Source organism: Moschus berezovskii, chromosome 6, assembly GCF_049115385.1.
Source record: "Moschus berezovskii isolate FMDL1 chromosome 6, NW_MosBer_1.0, whole genome shotgun sequence".
In the NCBI taxonomy this organism is placed as follows: domain Eukaryota; kingdom Metazoa; phylum Chordata; class Mammalia; order Artiodactyla; family Moschidae; genus Moschus; species Moschus berezovskii.
In genome coordinates this window covers 54,082,688-54,099,600 of record NC_142465.1, presented here as the reverse complement: position 1 = coordinate 54,099,600, position 16,913 = coordinate 54,082,688, and the positions used below count along the sequence as shown (strand labels likewise).

Below are 16,913 nucleotides of genomic sequence, written 5' to 3'. Positions count from 1 at the left end.
AGTGAATGAACCGTTGTTAGAATGATTCCATCATTAAACATTGTTTAAAAGTTTAATAATGTAAATTCCTTTGTAACATTATAGATTCTTAATGCCCCTGTTTTGTTATCGCTGTTTTGTACCTATGATATAGGATAAAAACACGCTTAAGTGTTAGTTGCTGAGTCGTGTCCGACTCTGCGACTCCGTGGACTGTAGCCAGACAGGTTCTGTCCGTGGGATTTTCCCAGCCAAGAATCCTGATGTGTGGTGCCATTTCCTTCTCCAGGGGGTCTTCCCCACCCAGGGATCGAGCCCAGGTCTACCGCATTGCAGGCAGATTCTTTACCTTCTGAGCTATCAGGGAAGCCCTAAAAAACAGGCTTAGGTTAAAAAAACAAATCGTCTAAAGCCAGTTCAGTTCAGTCGCTCAGTCGTGTCCGACTCTGCAACCCCATGAACCGCAGCACGTCAGTATTTAGCAAAAAGAGCTGGGATTGCAATCCAGGTCAGCTCCATTCAAAAGCCTCTGCTCTTAAATCACTGCCACAGTTTCCTTCTTTCACTCCTGGCTCCTGTAGTTCTCACCTGGGAAGGACTCCCGCCTTTCTCCTCCTTCCCTCCGGAATTTATCCTTCAGCAGCAGAAGTCTCTTTAGCCTCTAGTGCTGAGAAAGGTTGCAGTGCTGTCAGTGGGGCAGAGGGATCTCTAGGGAATAGCTGCTTGAGCTCTCAGCGGCGCAAATATTGCAGGGCACCTGATTTTAGTCCCTAGATTCTCCAGTATTGTCCTTTTCCAAAGCAAGAGTACTGGAGTGCGTTGCCATTTCCTTCTCTAGGGGATCTCCCCGATCCAGGTGTCTACCTTCTTAGAAGGGAAGAAGGGAAGAAGGTAGCAGACACCGTCTAAGCCACCAGGGAAACCCAAAATACCATCTAAAAAGAGGGAATTAAATGAGCTTCTTTACATTCGATAATCTGGCTCCCCTGCAGCCAACGTGGTCCTTAAAATACGTACGGATCTATCCCTGCAGCGATGGCCCCGCACGTGTCAGTATTCTGATTATTATATGTTTGTAATCATCGGTCCCTATCTGTCTGTCCACTGGGGGACGCGGCGGAATTTGCCGCGTGGGAATCTGAATTGTTGCGCTCACTGCGCAGGGTAAACCTCAGGTAAGAGGGAGACAGGCGGTGGATGTGGACTGGGTGGGACTCAGACACCAACCCAGCCTCCTGGCTCCTCGTCACAAAAAATCGCGGAGCCAGCCGCGCGAGCAGCCGCGGCGGCTGAGGCGGAGGCCCAGGCCGAGCCGGCGGGAGTGCGCACGCGCGCCGGCCGTCGGTCACGTGGCCTCTGTCCAGGGCTTGCGAAGCCGGAAGTGGCCTGAGGCGCGGGGAGGCCGCGGGAGCCCGCTGGCGGTGGGACCGCGGACACCGGCGAGGTAAGCCGGGACGGCCCGGGCGGAGGGGCTGCAGACGTGTGGGGCCCGGGCTGCGGAGCCACGCATGGCCCGCGAGGAGCAATCCCGCCCCCGCTGGAAACTGGGGTGCTGAGTCAGGGCGGAGGCGGGGCGGGCGACCCGAGGAGCCTGGCGGGAGCCGAGGCCGAGCGCTCCCCGACCCTGGCTGGGCGGACACCGCTCCCGGGTGTCCGAGGCGTGCGAAGCCGGCCGGAATGGCCGTGCGGGCCGGTCCGCTGCGTCTGGACTCCTCGCCCCATGGCCGGCCCTTTGACCCGGGCCCTCACGGGTCTGCTGTCGCTGGGCACCGAGAAAGAGGATGTATCCGTTCCTGGGGTTGGGCCCTGGCCTCCCGGGCAGGCGGGCATCGATGCCCCTTTCCCTTGGAGTTAGACTGGCTGCTTTCTCCCGTTTTTCCGAGCGTGAACGCGATCGTTTGATTTTTCAGACGATTAAGAAGACATGTCATTAGGGTTTTAATGAAAACAGCAGGGGTTGGCTCACCGGAAGCTAGAAGCCGAAGACGTTTTTAGTGTACATACATGTAATGCAAATTCCCAAACGTTTCCTTTGGGAAATGGCTTACGAGTGTATTTTCCAGTCCGTTTCCCGGGTGTTTTCAATAGGTGTCCTCAAAACAAGTTCTCCCCAGTAATTGTCGGTGCGTAACCGAAGCCCGGCTTTTTTCGCTGTAGAACGCTGAATATTATGTTTAATAAATGATTCAAGTAGTGGTAGAGTTTGGAAATCCTGGAACTTTGTCCATATGCGGCGTCACCAAACCGGTTTTCATCTATGGACAAATGGTAACTTTCATTTTGGACGGTATAAGGAAGTAGACTTAAGGCAGGATCACCAATCTTATACTTGTTGAGTGCCTGCTTATGTTGTGTCAAAATTTTGGAAAGACTTATATAGCAAGCACCTTCTAGGTGTGCTGAGTCATGTTTTAGCATGTTGTTGTTGTGGGTTAATTGGTAGATAGTTTGAAAGGGCATTTCCCCAATCATTGTGACACCGTAGTTTAATATCTGCATATAGAGAGCACCATATCTTAGCTGATCAATGTGTTTTATATTACCCATTGGATGTACACAGGTACCTAATGATATTATTTGTCAGTTATAGTTAACTCAAGCAGCAAAGTTACATTAATTAGGGAAGCTTTTCATTCTTGAGAAATACTTGGAAGATACTATTGAAAAGATATTTGAGAATTTTATTATATCAGTAGCTGATAAATGTGTATTTCATATTTTGAAAACAGAATCTTATTATTTCCCATAAATTGCTGTATATAAAATTATTTACCTGAATTAGACGGGGGTGAAATTATATTTATATATCTTAATATATCAAAGATTGTTGAAGTTTGGACCCTGCCCATTCTTTGTGTTCTTAACCCTACTTGGAATATTGGCATTCATTAATTCCTGAATATCTATTTCTGACTTATTGTGAAAGGATGTTAAGATTAAATGTGATATTGCATCAGGTTTAGATTGGCATGCTGGAACAAATGTTTATGCTATTTAGCATACCTCATTTTTACTCCATCATGGAACACAAATATTTACAATGTCCTTATAGATACAGCTTATATATAGCTTTTCAATATTGAAGGACAAGGGTAGGGGTATTTTTTTTTTAATAGACTTTATTTTTTTAGAGCAATTTTAAGTTCACTGCAAAATTGAGCAAAATTGAGATTTTTCCATATATTTCTTGCCTCTAAACATACATAGTCTCTCCTGCTTATTTTTTAAGACTTGTTAATATACACTCAGGAAATGGCAACCCACTCCAGTGTTCTTGCCTGGAGAATCCCAGGGACGGGGGAGCCTGGTGGGCTGCCATCTATGGGGTCGCACAACGACTGAAGCGACTTAGCAGCAGCAGCAGCAGCAGCATGTATGTATTTATATATTTGGAGGTTGGAAAAACTATCCTTAAGTTAATTTCAGAAAAGTGTTATGTAGTGGCAACAATTGTTTTCTTTAGTGTTGCCTTGCACCTGAAAGAAACAGTTATTTTTTTCTATATTTCTGTTGTATTTTACCTTATTTTATTTAAAACACTTTAAAATATGATGCATCAGTGATTAATCTTTCAAAACATTTTAAGGAGGTAAATATTACTTTCATTGACAGAAAAAATTAGAAGGAAAATAGATATTTTTCTCAGCCCTGTGAATAAGTGAATTAAACTGAATATATGAGATGTCATTGGTTAAAGCTTTTTCAGAGCCCACGCAGCATTTTAGTCTTTAATATTGCTGGAAAGTTAGATTTTTATTGGACTGTTTGTACACTTCAATTTGGCAGTAAATTATAGGTGTTCTTTCTTGAGACTAAAAGTAGCTAACATTTGTTTCTTAACTGTATCATTCCCTTAAAACAAGCATTCAACTTTTTTTTTCTTTTCTCTTAGTATAACAGGATCGCCTGACCACGCCGAGATGCAGAGCACTTCTAATCATCTGTGGCTTTTATCTGATATTTTAGGCCAAGGAGCTACTGCAAATGTCTTTCGTGGAAGACATAAGGTTGGTACAGAGAATTCTGTGAAAGCACTGTATGTATAGTTTTCTGAGATGCACGCTTACACTTGGTGGGTTTGATTATTTTGTCTAAAGAGAGTTTTTGTGGTTATTTAAGGTATTGCTTGTGTCAGAGGTAGTGTTATCTACCTAGTGGTGGCAGAGGTCATGTGCTGGGGAAAGGAGAAAAACAGAAGGTTGTATGAAAAAAGGAACTAGGGAAATTTAGTGTTGGCCTTTTGGTTCTTTCTTCCACCTGGTCCTCCTGCGGTAGAGAGTGATCTCACTGACAGAGTTCAGTGCGGTGGTAATTTGGGGTAGGAGGCAGTAGAGGGAGGTGTGGTGAGGAGCAGATGGGAACTTTTGAGGGAAACCCAACTGATGATTCTGCTGTGCTGTAGTAAGGCTTCCTGCCCCTGAAGTAAACCAGCATTCTGCAGAGTAGATTGGTGTAAAGTGAAGTTATCAACAAGGAGCCCAGGTTTCAAAGGCTATATATCCTGGTATGAGGTAATCAGAACTTGTTAGTGCAAGGAAGAATAGAATAAAAGGGCTAATCCCAGAGGCATTTCAGGAACCAAAAGTACTCTGTGTCAGCTTCTATACTGGAGAATGAAATGAAAGATAATTAAAGTAATTTAAAAATGAAGAAATTTAAAATCATTAAAATTTCTGTTCTAAGAAGGAAGCTGGAAAAAGAATAAAAACATCCTTTTATGATGCAAATAATCATCCACTAGTTTTTCAGCACTAAGAATTCAGCCCAGGAGCTCAAAACACTTTAGTAAGGAGGAGTTTCTATATATTTTTCTGTAGCCTTGAGACCACCAGTCAGTTCTGTCTGTGACAATGAAATAAGTGTTCACAGAGGGGTGCTATTTCCTCTGTGGCTCTTAAGGAGTGAATCAGAAGTGTCATACAGTTTTTAGCTTTTTTTTCACCTCCAATTTTTAGAATTATCCACAGGTTCCAGTCCTTGATCAGATTCATAGTGATCAGCCTTGGATATTTCTGTCCTAGAAATTGTTTTTGTTTTGTGCATTCTGCCAATAAGAGAAAATGGGTGGCAGCACTGAATTTAGCAATGAGACACATCTGACACTCTGTCTTCCTGTGACCCAAATTAGCTTATCAGACTTTAATAATCACCTGGTATATGGCAAATACTTTGAGTGGACCTGGTCATTTTAGCCACAGATAAAGTACAGTTCTGTGCACGAAGAGTTTTGGGTTTAGTAGGGACAGGGGAGCCTGCTGGGCTTTCGTCTATGGAGTCACACAGAGTCGGACACGACTGAAGTGACGCAGCAGCAAGGTGGCATTGGAAGGAACATAAATTAGAAACAGGGAGTGACAGGTATTCAGTCGTGATAGGAACTGAGTGAGGCATATTTAAAGTGCCTGAGGCTAGTAAATCTCTCTATATACTAGTGCCTTTCCTTACTTAAATATCCAGTGTCCCTCATGTTAGTACTTACATTTAGTAGGTGGTATAAATGCTTGATAACTGAAAGAATAAATGAATGAGGACAGACTACAGTAGACTACCCTAACACAGCCTGAAGTTCTTCAAAGGAAGTAAAAATGTTCTTTATCCAGTAGAGTTCAAAAACCTCAAATAAGGATTTGAGAGGCATAAGAATTGACTTATACTATTGCCAACATCTAGTTTAGTATTCAAAATGTGTTTTGAGGAACCATATTTGTTCTCCGTGACATCAGTTTCAAGGGTTTAGGACTATACCCCCAAAATCCTGCTTGCCCTTAATTACTGCTTGTTTAAGGATCTTTAATTGTATTAGCTAAACCCTTTTTATGTTATTGCTGGGAGTGACCAGGTCCCTAAGTTTACTATTTGTTATTCAAAGTATTTGTTGTTGTTATTGATTAGTTGCTAAGTCGTGTCCAACTGTTTACGACCTCATGGACTGTAACCCGCCAAGCTCCTGTGTCCATGAGATTTCCTAGGCAAGAATACTGGCGTGGTTGCCATTTCCTTCTCCAGGGGATCTTCCCAATCGAGGGATTGAACTCGTGTCCACTGCATTGGCAGGCAGATTATTTACCACAGAGCCACCAGGAAGCCCTGTACAATATGTGAAAGTGTTGCTCAGTCATATCTGACTCTGTGACCCCATGGACTATAGCCTGCCAGGCTCCTCTGTCCATAGGATTCTCCAGGCAAGAATGCTGGAGAAGGTAGCCATTCCCTTCTCCAGGCAATCCTCCCAACCCAGGGATCGAACCCAGGTCTCCTGCATTGCGGGCAGATTCTTTACTGTCTGAGCCACCAGGGAAGCCCCATACAAAGTTTATTACCTACTTAATTTGTCTTTTTTTCATTAAGTTGCCTGGGGCTGCTACCGTGTGTAGATGGGTGTACATGCGTGTGATAACTAGGTGAAGGTAAAGGGGGCAGAGCTGTAGGAAGGACATGTTGACCTGCACGTTGTATATATGTGTACTCGTGAATCTCTAAATATTATTCGTAGTGCTTTGACTTAAGGACAGTGACTGATAGGTGACTGCAGTTGAATAGAGGGAAACTGGGACATGTGACAGCATGAACTCACGGGTATGTTGTAGACCACAGAAGAGTGGAAAATACTGTCCTTGGTCACAGTGGATACATTGCAGCATTGTGTTATTTCCCCTGCTTGCTCCTCTCTTAGGATTCTCCTCATATCAGACTAAGTTTAAAACAAGTGTCCTCAAGAAAAATCTCTCTGTTGGGTGGTAATAGATTTGACAGTGTTCTTATCCTGGCTTATCAAATGGTAAAATGGTATGATTGAGCCCTGGTTAAGTTGTTCCATTTTCATTCTGTCTGAAAACAGTCAGTGGGTCTTTTCCTCTGGAAAGAATATACGTGTATTTCTTGTGGAGGGAGCACGGGAGAAAGGGAGGAGTGACCTCATCACACAGATGATGGTCTCCACAGAGTGCACTTAAGACTGAGCTTGTGAGACAGCTAAATGGTCTTAAGAAGAAGATCATGAAATTCTAAGGTGAGGGGAGGAGGGTTGCAACCTGTAGGTGGTTAATCTGTGTGAGAAGCTGTAGAGAGGGCTTCAAAGCAGAAAAAGCACAGGGTCCTCAAAGACAGAGAGCCATGAGAAAGCTTTATGTAAGGCATGCTTAAACCCCAAGCTCATAGAGGAAACGAGCTTTCCACTAACTCTAGGCGGGTTCAGCCTTGGGTTGCGGGAATAGCAAGGTTAAACTCAGAGAATCTGGCCTGAGTGATTGGAAAGAGGTGAGAGGGTCTTCAGGAGAGCCTTTAAGGTTAATTCTGTGAAGAACATGAGAATGTGATGTTTACCTGGAATGAAGCGTGTGTTTTGTACTTGTAAGATGCCTTCCCAGTTTCGGGCTGTGCTTTGTAATTCTGTGTTTGATGTACTTCAGTGTGCCCTGAGAGAGTGAGAGTTGGGCTACTGCAGCTGCTTTGGTGGAGGAAAGGAAATGTCTTTGATTCTTTAGAAATGATGCGGGAAGCAGCAACCTGCCCTAGTCATCTAGGTAAAGTCGCAGAAAGTTCCCAGCAGCAGCCATGGTGCAATCCAGCAAGAAGGGTCTGCTCTAATCTTACTCTTTTAATTCCTCTACTTCCACATTGGCATACGTACCCATTTTATCCAGCTAGGGAATCTTAAAAGTTAATGGTTTTACTTTGAGTTTCTTACTAAAAATTTCGTATGTGGAATATAATCTTCAATCTTTCTCTTCCTGCTTTGATTAATTTAAAATTATTAGTTCCTGGAGAAACCTTGTGAGTTTCACTTTCTATTTCTCATTCAAAATACATGTTCACCTTTAGTACTGTTAACTGTCTTTGCCACATGTATCACAATGGAAGCTTTATTTATAATATGAAATAAAATAGCCTCTTCTACATTCCAAAGCATACAATTTGAAATAAATATTGAGCAGTCCAATTGATGTATTTTAGCTTTTTTAAGAAAAAGATCAAGAATCCTAGTACAAACTACCAATGCTTAAAAATATTCAGGGTGTTCTACAAAAAAGATAAATTGCTGTATCTAGTTCTAATGCTCCCTTTTTTGTTTTCTTTATATTATAAGTAAATAAAAGCTTTCTCTCCTTTTCTTAGAAAACTGGTGACTTATTTGCTATCAAAGTATTTAATAACATAAGCTTCCTTCGTCCAGTGGATGTTCAGATGAGAGAATTTGAAGTGTTAAAAAAACTCAATCACAAAAACATTGTAAAATTATTTGCTATTGAAGAGGAGGTAAGTCGTCAAGCTTTAGTTAATCCTGTCGTATTTATTATTGTTAATACAATTCAGGAGAAATAATCTAACATAAAAATTGTTTTATAAAGAGTGGGTTTTTTAATGCTGAAAATTAGGGCTCATTCAATCAAATATTTAATCTCAAAAACAGATATAACAATGGAAGTTGTTGGAATGGAATGGAATATAACAATGGAAAGTCTCATGGAATCAGAAAAAGTGGTATGAGTAATAAAAGAAAATACAATGTGGTTACCAGTATTACTAAAACCAAAAGCTAAGTGAGGTTAAACTGACATAATTACATGAGAAGAAAAGTCAAACAATGCAAGGAAGAGTTTATAAAGAATAAAAATCATTGGAATCCAGAGAGTGATATATGAATCCAGTTGTCAAAGACAGAATTGGTTTTAGTGGGAAACAGTGAGAATAAAAATGTCATTAGGAAAATAGAAATCTCATTAGTAATCAGATCACACCTTTTGAAAAACAATTTGGCAGTTTATACTCCTTATATCAGTGATTTCATTTTTAGTGATTACTTCTAGAAAGTAATCAGACATGTAAACTATAATTTTATGCACAAAGATGTTCATTGCTGTCCTGTTTATAATAAAGAATGGTTAAATAAGTTTGATGGATAGTTACCCAGAGTTAGCTATATTGAAGGTTAAAAGCATAGCCCTCTGGACTGCCAAGTCTGTTCAAGACTTCTTACACAAGCCACAGAGGAGTTTGGCAAACTGTGCAATCAGAGAAGTCCCCACCAGCCTGCTCATTCAGACACGAGCTGCAAGTTCCAGAGTCCCCAGAGCCATCTTCACTTAAGACCAGCTGGCTACAAATTTGGGGCTTCCCATGACTGCCCTCAGACTTGATAATTTGCTTCAATGTTGAATGACTCACAGAACTCAGGAAGGCACTATACAATTGACCCTCAAACTGCACAAGTTTGAACTGCACGGGTCCACCAGTAATAATGTGAATTTTTTTCCACTAAATATGTACTGCAGTACTACACAATCTGAGATTGGTTGAATCTGCAGATATGGAACCACAGATACAGGGGGTTGACTGTAAAGTTACATGTAGATTTTCGACTGCATGGAAGGTCAGCATCCCTAACCCCTGCTTTGTTCAAGGGTCAACTCTACTTACAAGTTAGTATCTTAGCAAAGCAAAAGGATATAAATTAGAACTAGCTAAAGGAAGAGATCCATAGGGCCATAGGACAGAATATACGAGGGTTCCAAACATGAATCTTCCTTTCCACAAGGATACCTTATCCTCCTGACATTGATGTATGATATGACAGTATGCACAGAGTATTGTCAACCCTGTAAGTTCACCCAAGCCTTTGGTGTGCAAAGTTTTTACTGAGGCTCAATCACATACTGTCTGCATATCTGAACTTTAGTCTCCAGCTCTTCCTGTGGGTTCTGGCTAATTCCTTAGCCTCCAGAAGTCAAAACAGAAGTGCACGTCCTAAGATCCCCATCAAAAATCACATTTTTAGACTGTCATGTGGCCAAAGCCCCCATTTTAGCAGATAGGACATTCTAGAGGCCTATTGAATCAGCTCCCAGTCGCCAAGGGCAAGCGCTAGACCTCTCTGGCTAAAATTAATTTTGTACTGCACAGTGGTTAAGCAGTAATAGAAAGATTTAACAAAATTTCAGTCACCTGGGAGCATGCTTATATATAATGTTTTGTGAACAAATCAGTATTAAAAATATATATGCAGTATGATCTTGATAAATACAGTATGGTATACAGAGTATTATGTGTCTATAATGTGATTCATTACATAGAAAAAAGACTGAAAGGAAACAAACCAAGTATAAACATAATTATCTCGGTGATGAAATTAGAGGTATTTCTCAAATTTTCAACTCCTCAAAACTCGGTTATTATTTAGAAGCAACAGCTTTTTTCTTTTAAAATTATTTCTTTCATATTACTCAATAGTAAAGTTTTTAAAATATTTCATAGATTTATTTTGGGGATGTATGGAAAAAAATTATAAAAGGAAGAAAGAGTAAAAAATGATAATGAATACTATATTTAAGACTCATTCACATTTTCAAGTTTCTGAAATGGGCATTATCTTATAATCGATGTGTATTTGTAATTTGGTAATACTTTTTTCCCTCTATAAAACTATTGTTAAATTGATGGTGAATCTTATAATCAATGGTACATTAAAATCATGGTTTAAAACAGATCAGCAGCTGAGATTCCTATGAGCTGACTAGAACTTTGCTCCAAGGGGACCACTCAGTTAATCTGCTACCTGTTTGTTTTTAAGGCTAAAACTCGGGGAACTCTCTGGCAGTCCAGTGGTTAGGACTCTGGGCTTCCATTGCATGGGCACAGGTTGAGTCCCTGATCGGGAAACTAAGATCCCACATGCCACATTGTACTGCCAAAAAAAAAAGCTGAAACTCCATTCTTTGAAGTAAAAGTAGTGAAAGTGTCACAAGAAGAATGCAAGTCTTTTAAGAGATTCATTACAAAAGCTAATATCCTAAATGTACTATTATGTATTAGAAATTAAACAGTTTTGAAAGATCCATTATAACATTGTAGCAGCGATTTTCTAATTAGCTTTAGCCAGCTTTTACTGTGGTTTGTCTTTAAAGACAAATTCAGTTTTAATACTAATTTTGAGAAATGTTAATTCTCATCTGTACAGTCAGCAAATATTTAACAAACCCCAGGTAAAAAGCAGTTCCAAGTACCTTTATTATTGTAGCAAATCCAATTTTTAAATGAAATCAGATGAGTATTGGCATATATTGAAGATTTTATTTTTTTTAACTTTACAATATTGTATTCCTGCCATACATTGACATGAATCTGCCCCGGGTGTATGTATGTTCCGCATCTTGAACCCCCCTCCCTATTTTTTAGATTGAGTCCCAGTCAGTGATTTTTTTTTTTTTACAGACAACAACAAGACATAAAGTACTTATTATGGAATTTTGTCCATGTGGGAGTTTATACACTGTTTTAGAAGAACCATCTAATGCTTATGGACTACCAGAGTCTGAGTTTCTAATTGTTTTGCGAGATGTGGGTATGTTTATTTATTTATATGATAATATATGTGTATAAATATAATTTAATGACATAAGAATTTTTAAAAATAAATTTCTTACATTCAAAGCTAAAGACCTTTATGGAGTGCTTTCTTAGATAAGATATCAAAAGCACAAGTACAATAAGAAAAAAGGAGATAAATTTCGTCAACATTAACTTCTGTGTGTCCAAAGGACAGCATCAAGTAAAAAGACAACTCGTAGAATGAGAGAAAATATTTGCAAATCAGATGTCTGATAAGGAATTTTTATCCCAACAAGTCAACAATAAAGAGACAACCCAATTTAAAAATTGGTAAAGGATCTGGTAGACATTTCTCCAAAGAAGATATGCAGGTGGCCAACTAATATATAAAAAGATCATTAGGCATTAGGGAAATGCAAATCAAAACCATGAAGAGATGCCACTACATACCCACTGCTGCTGCTGCTGCTAAGTCGCTTCAGTCGTGTCTGACTCTGTGCGACCCCATAGACGGCAGCCCACCAGGCTCCCCCGTCCCTGGGATTCTCCAGGCAAGAACACTGGAGTGGGTTGCCATTTCCTTCTCCAATGTGTGCAAGTGAAAGTGAAGTCGCTCAGTCGTGTCCGACTAGTAGCGACCCCATGGACTGCAGCCCACCAGGCTCCTCCATCCATGCGATTTTCTAGGCAAGAGTACTGGAGTGGCTTGCCATTGCCTTCTCTGACATACCCACTAGGATGGCTAAAATCAAAAAGACAAAACAGGCGTTGGTAAAGATGTAGAGAAATTGAAACCCTCATATTCTATTGGTGGTATTGTAAAAAAAAAGTGCAGGCACTTTGCACAGTAGACTGACAGTCTTCAAAAAGTTAAACAATTACTATATGACTTGTCATTTCCATTACAAAAGAATTTAAAATATTTGCACACAAAAACTTGTATACCAGTATTTATAATAAAAGCAACAACAAAAAAAGGAAGCCCAGTATTCACCAACTGGTGAATAGATAAATGGGGTACATACAATGGAACATTATGTGTTTGTAACAAGAATGAAGTAGTGGTATATGCTGTAACATGGTTGCACCTTGAAAAATTATGCTTAGTGAAAAACACCAGACACAAAAGGCAACAATATTTGTTATGATTTCATATATGTGCAATGTTTAGAATAGGCAGATCCCTAGAGACAGAAAGCAGAGTAATGGTCAAGGCCTTGAGGGGAGAGTGCAGTCAAGGAGTGACTGCTAATAGATGTGGGGCTTCTTTTTGCATGGAAATGGAAATGTTCTGAAATTGGTGGTGATGGTTTGTATACTCTGTGGCTCTATACTAAAACTGCTGAATTGTGTACTTTAAAAAAATGAGTTTTATGATATGTGAATTTTATCTCAATAAACCTGTTATTAAAAAAAAGAATATGGCAGTCACAGGGAATAATATCTTCTTGGAAAGAAATGAATCAATGTTTGAATAATAGGAAAAGCCCAGTGTTAGTGGGAGGTTAGTGGGAATTCTTGAAATTGATACTGGAAGCAGTAGAGACTACTTACGTGAGGGTAAAATGAAAGAGAAGCCATATATGCTACAGCCTATTAAGTCAAATAGAAGAGGTAGATAATTGATCCCTTCCTAAGTATACTGGTAGTCCTGAGTTTCCATAATTGAATGTTGATATCTTTAAACTTATTTTTATATGTCATGCTTGGACATTCATCTTTCAGCTGTCAAATGGTTCAGACTATCATTCTGACACTGCGTGTCAGTTAGCCCAAACAGCTTAATTTCAGCAATTTCTATTAATTTTTTTTTACTATATTATATATTGAGTCCAGTTTACTATTTTGTTGAATTTTTTTCCCCAAGGTAAAACTTTTAATTATGGTGAAAGATTATTTTTCTTGGGAATCTGTTTTCTTGGGTTTAGGTAGATGGCCCACAGGTATATAACAAAAAGTAATTCAGGAAGTCATAGGCTTAAGATCATTGTGTTCCATTTTCTTGACAGTATTTAAAAGAGACTGGACTCTTCCTTAGACCATATAGATCCCTGTGCTTCTAAAATTTCTCATTTCTCAAGCATGAAATATAAAATCTAAGTATAATCTATTACTTCTTTGATTAAAATGACTTTGGACCAACTTATGTAAAAACTTACATTAAGTGAATAAGAATGAATTAATGTGCATTAGTGAACCTGATGCACACACACATACCTACTTATGATTTCCTTTGTTTTATATTTATTGTTGAAGTGGGTGGAATGAATCATCTCCGAGAGAATGGCATAGTTCACCGTGATATCAAACCGGGAAATATCATGCGTGTGATCGGGGAAGACGGACAGTCTGTGTACAAACTCACAGATTTTGGTGCAGCTAGAGAATTAGAAGATGATGAGCAGTTTGTTTCTCTGTATGGCACAGAAGAATATTTGGTAAGTCATGCATCACTAATAATTTTATTTTAAGAAGCTGCATATATTATAAATATGGATAGTTGGTCAACCAGATCACTCTATAAAATGTCTTAACTCTTATGGCAAAAATTAAATTTTCTATTCTAATGAATATGGTATGTAATACGGAATTAGATATTGGTTTCTAACGGTGTTACTTTCTATTAAAAAAAAAACTTCTTGTAAGTTTTATAATATTCCTAAATAATTTTACTAATATTATGCATCTGTGTTAAAAGAAAGAACTATCTGTACACTCCAGAAGCATCTAGCTAGTAAAGACTTCCTTATTTGGATCAGAGCAGTTAATATATTACAAGCTTGTTATAATACTGTTCCCTGTAGAGCAAACTTCATTATAATTCTGAAGCAGAAGACTCTCTTCAGGGAGGCTGGTTACTGAAAGATGAAAAGAACCCTTGTTAGAAACACACACACAAAATGAAATGCCTCTAAAAGATCTAACTTGAAATACTAGAAAACTAGAAAAGCTCCATGGTTGAAACAGTTTATGTAGATGTGTTTGTGTGAAGTTAGTAAACATTTGAAACACTTAAGAAAGGCACTTAAAAATAAGTACATTTACCATGTACTTTTACCATGTACTTTTTTTTTTTTAACATGTACTTTTCACTTTCATGCATTGGAGAAAGAAATGGCAACCCACTCCAGTGTTCTTGCCTGGAGAATCCCAGGGACAGGGGAGCCTGGTGGGCTTCCGTCTAAGGGGTCACGCGGAGTCGGACATGACTGGAATGACTTAGCAGTAGCAGCAACATGTAATCAGAAAGTTTATAATATATAGCTGTCACTAATTGGTTATGGCTTTGAGTTTTATTTTAAAAGTCTTAGATTCTGTGACTTTTTTTCCAATTGGATTCTGTGATTGTAATTTTATAATTTGAATAAAGTCAAGTTGCCCCTATAGCTTTATTCAGATTGTTCTAACCCTGGCATGAATTAAGGTATCTTAACTTGTTCTATCCGGAGAAGGCAATGGCAAACCACTCCAGTACTCTTGCCTAGAAACTCCCAAGGACGGAGGAGCCTGGTAGGCTGCAGTCCACGGGGTCGCTACAAGTCAGACATGACTGAGCGACTTCACTTTCACTTTTCACTTTTACACATTGGAGAAGGCAATGGCAACCCGCTCCAGTGTTCTTGCCTGGAGAATCTCAGAGACGGGGGAGCCTGGTGGGCTGCCGTCTATGGGGTCACAAAGAGTCGGACACGACTGAAGTGACCTAGCAGCAGCAGCAACTTGTTCTATCAATATGTAACCACTGATTAATCTGCAGTTGTATTTTGATAGTCCTTTATTAAGAGTACTTAAAAATGGGGACTTCTCTGACAGTCCAGTGGTTAAGACTTCACACTTAGAGTGCAGGGGCATAGGTTTAGTCCCTAGTCAGGGAATTAAGATCCTTCTGTGCAGTGCAGCCAAAAAAAAAAAACCTAAAAATGGATCATATTCATCCTACAGCTATTTATGTACCAAGCATTGTTGTAGGAATTGAGACTTCTGTGGTGTGCCAGAAGTACATGATTTCTGCTCCTATGGAACCTACAATCTAGTGAGAACAATAGACAAGTAAATAAGATAAATTCAGATAATTAAAGTGTTGGAAAGACAGTAAGGTAACAAAGCAGAAGAAAGATAGCTGGGGAAAGCGTCCTTTCAATCTTAAGTCAACTGATACTTTAATGATGGAAACAAGCAAGCCATGCAAAGATTTGGGGGAAAAGCAGCATTACAAGCAACTACAAAGGCCTAAAAACAGAAACGACCTTGGATGTTTGAGAAACAGAAAGGATGACAGAATAGCTGGACTTAGTGAGTGAAAAGGTAGGTGATAAGAATTGGAGAAGTAAGCAGAACCCAACCAGAGCATACAGACTAGTGGTTTCTACCCTGTATGATCACCCCCTGTTAATAATAAATGTTTTACAATATTCTTTTCAGTGTCTTGAAGTTCTTAGATAATATAATCAACCAGAATACCTAATTAAAGGAAGAGGATAGTATCTTAATGATAATATAAAGGAAAATATAATAAAATCATAGATATTTAATATGTAAAAGTTTACTGGCAAAAGTTTACTCTCAATTTCACTAGCAAACAACTGAAATAATTAGATGCCTGTACTTGTGTATAATGTTACCTCCAGTGCACATGCAGTGGTAACCTGTATATTGAATTGGTGGGTCATATATCATAAGTCTTGTGTTACTGACATCATTTTCCAAAGCACTGAAGAATTCCTGATAAAGTTTCTAACTTAACAAAGTAGATTTATGTATACTGCATTCCTATAGCTACAAAAATACTGTTTACTTTATATTCAGAAATATACTGTTTACATATAAAATGAAGTGAGATCATTATAAACAGACTTCTTAGCTGCACAAATATCTGGCAGGATATTCAAAAGTCATGCAGGAAGTCAGAAGCTTGTTTTTCAGAGCTGTTTCATGTTCAACAGGATGTCTCTCATCTCTGGTCTCTGCCCACTAAATTCCAGTAGCCCTTCCCAATGACTGTGGTGATCGAAAGAAACAACGGCAGTACCATACTAGCCTTTGTGAGGGTGATCCCTGTTGCCGACTGTCAGTCTTTCACATAGTCTCTGAGGACCACAGTTTAGCCTCCATCACTAACAGACTTGTAAAACAGAAAGAACACAACATTAAATAAATAAACTTCCAAGTCCATGCTGTTCTCTTGGCTGAAATTTTACTAAAATTTTCCTATTTCAGATTATTCCCAACTCTGTTTTCTAATAGATTACACCAGCAGTTATGATATGAGACACACACAGCCTGAAACTCAGCAGTCTAGAAATATTTCTATATTTAAATGAAAACTTTCCTCATTTTGGAATTCCCAGACCAGATGTTGAATCTTCTCCTTTTTATGTGTTAAAGACAGAAAAAAAAGACCAAAGGAAGCACCAGCATTTTTTCTTCTACTGTTTTTATTATGATGGCTTTCTTAATATGAATTACCCAAAAACTTTGTTTGGGTTTTTCCATAAGATAGTGCAGGAAAACTCAAACGAACTTTTTGGCCAACCCGATTTAACCTGAGAACTTAGAGTAGGTTTGTCCTTATGCTCCCGTCCCAGATGCAGGGGCCCGGGCCCATATGC

The 16,913-nt window shown here is 39.3% G+C and overlaps 1 protein-coding gene across 4 annotated transcripts in view; it reads left to right on the top strand.

Moving 5' to 3' along the window:
- Positions 1 to 1,301: 1,301 nt before the first annotated feature.
- Positions 1,302 to 16,913, top strand: part of TBK1 (TANK binding kinase 1) — a 50,389-nt gene continuing 34,777 nt past the window's right edge. The window contains exons 1-5 of one of the 4 annotated variants that reach the window (XM_055395077.2): positions 1,302 to 1,423; positions 3,872 to 3,986; positions 8,095 to 8,235; positions 11,188 to 11,317; positions 13,561 to 13,742. In XM_055395077.2, the coding sequence (XP_055251052.2) occupies positions 3,900 to 3,986; positions 8,095 to 8,235; positions 11,188 to 11,317; positions 13,561 to 13,742 (540 nt within the window). In that variant the 5' untranslated portion in view covers positions 1,302 to 1,423; positions 3,872 to 3,899. Of the gene's footprint in view, positions 1,424 to 2,107; positions 2,248 to 3,871; positions 3,987 to 8,094; positions 8,236 to 11,185; positions 11,318 to 13,560; positions 13,743 to 16,913 lie in introns of those variants that run through there. The other 3 variants (XM_088837062.1, XM_088837061.1, XM_055395079.2) reach the window with 3 other exon arrangements.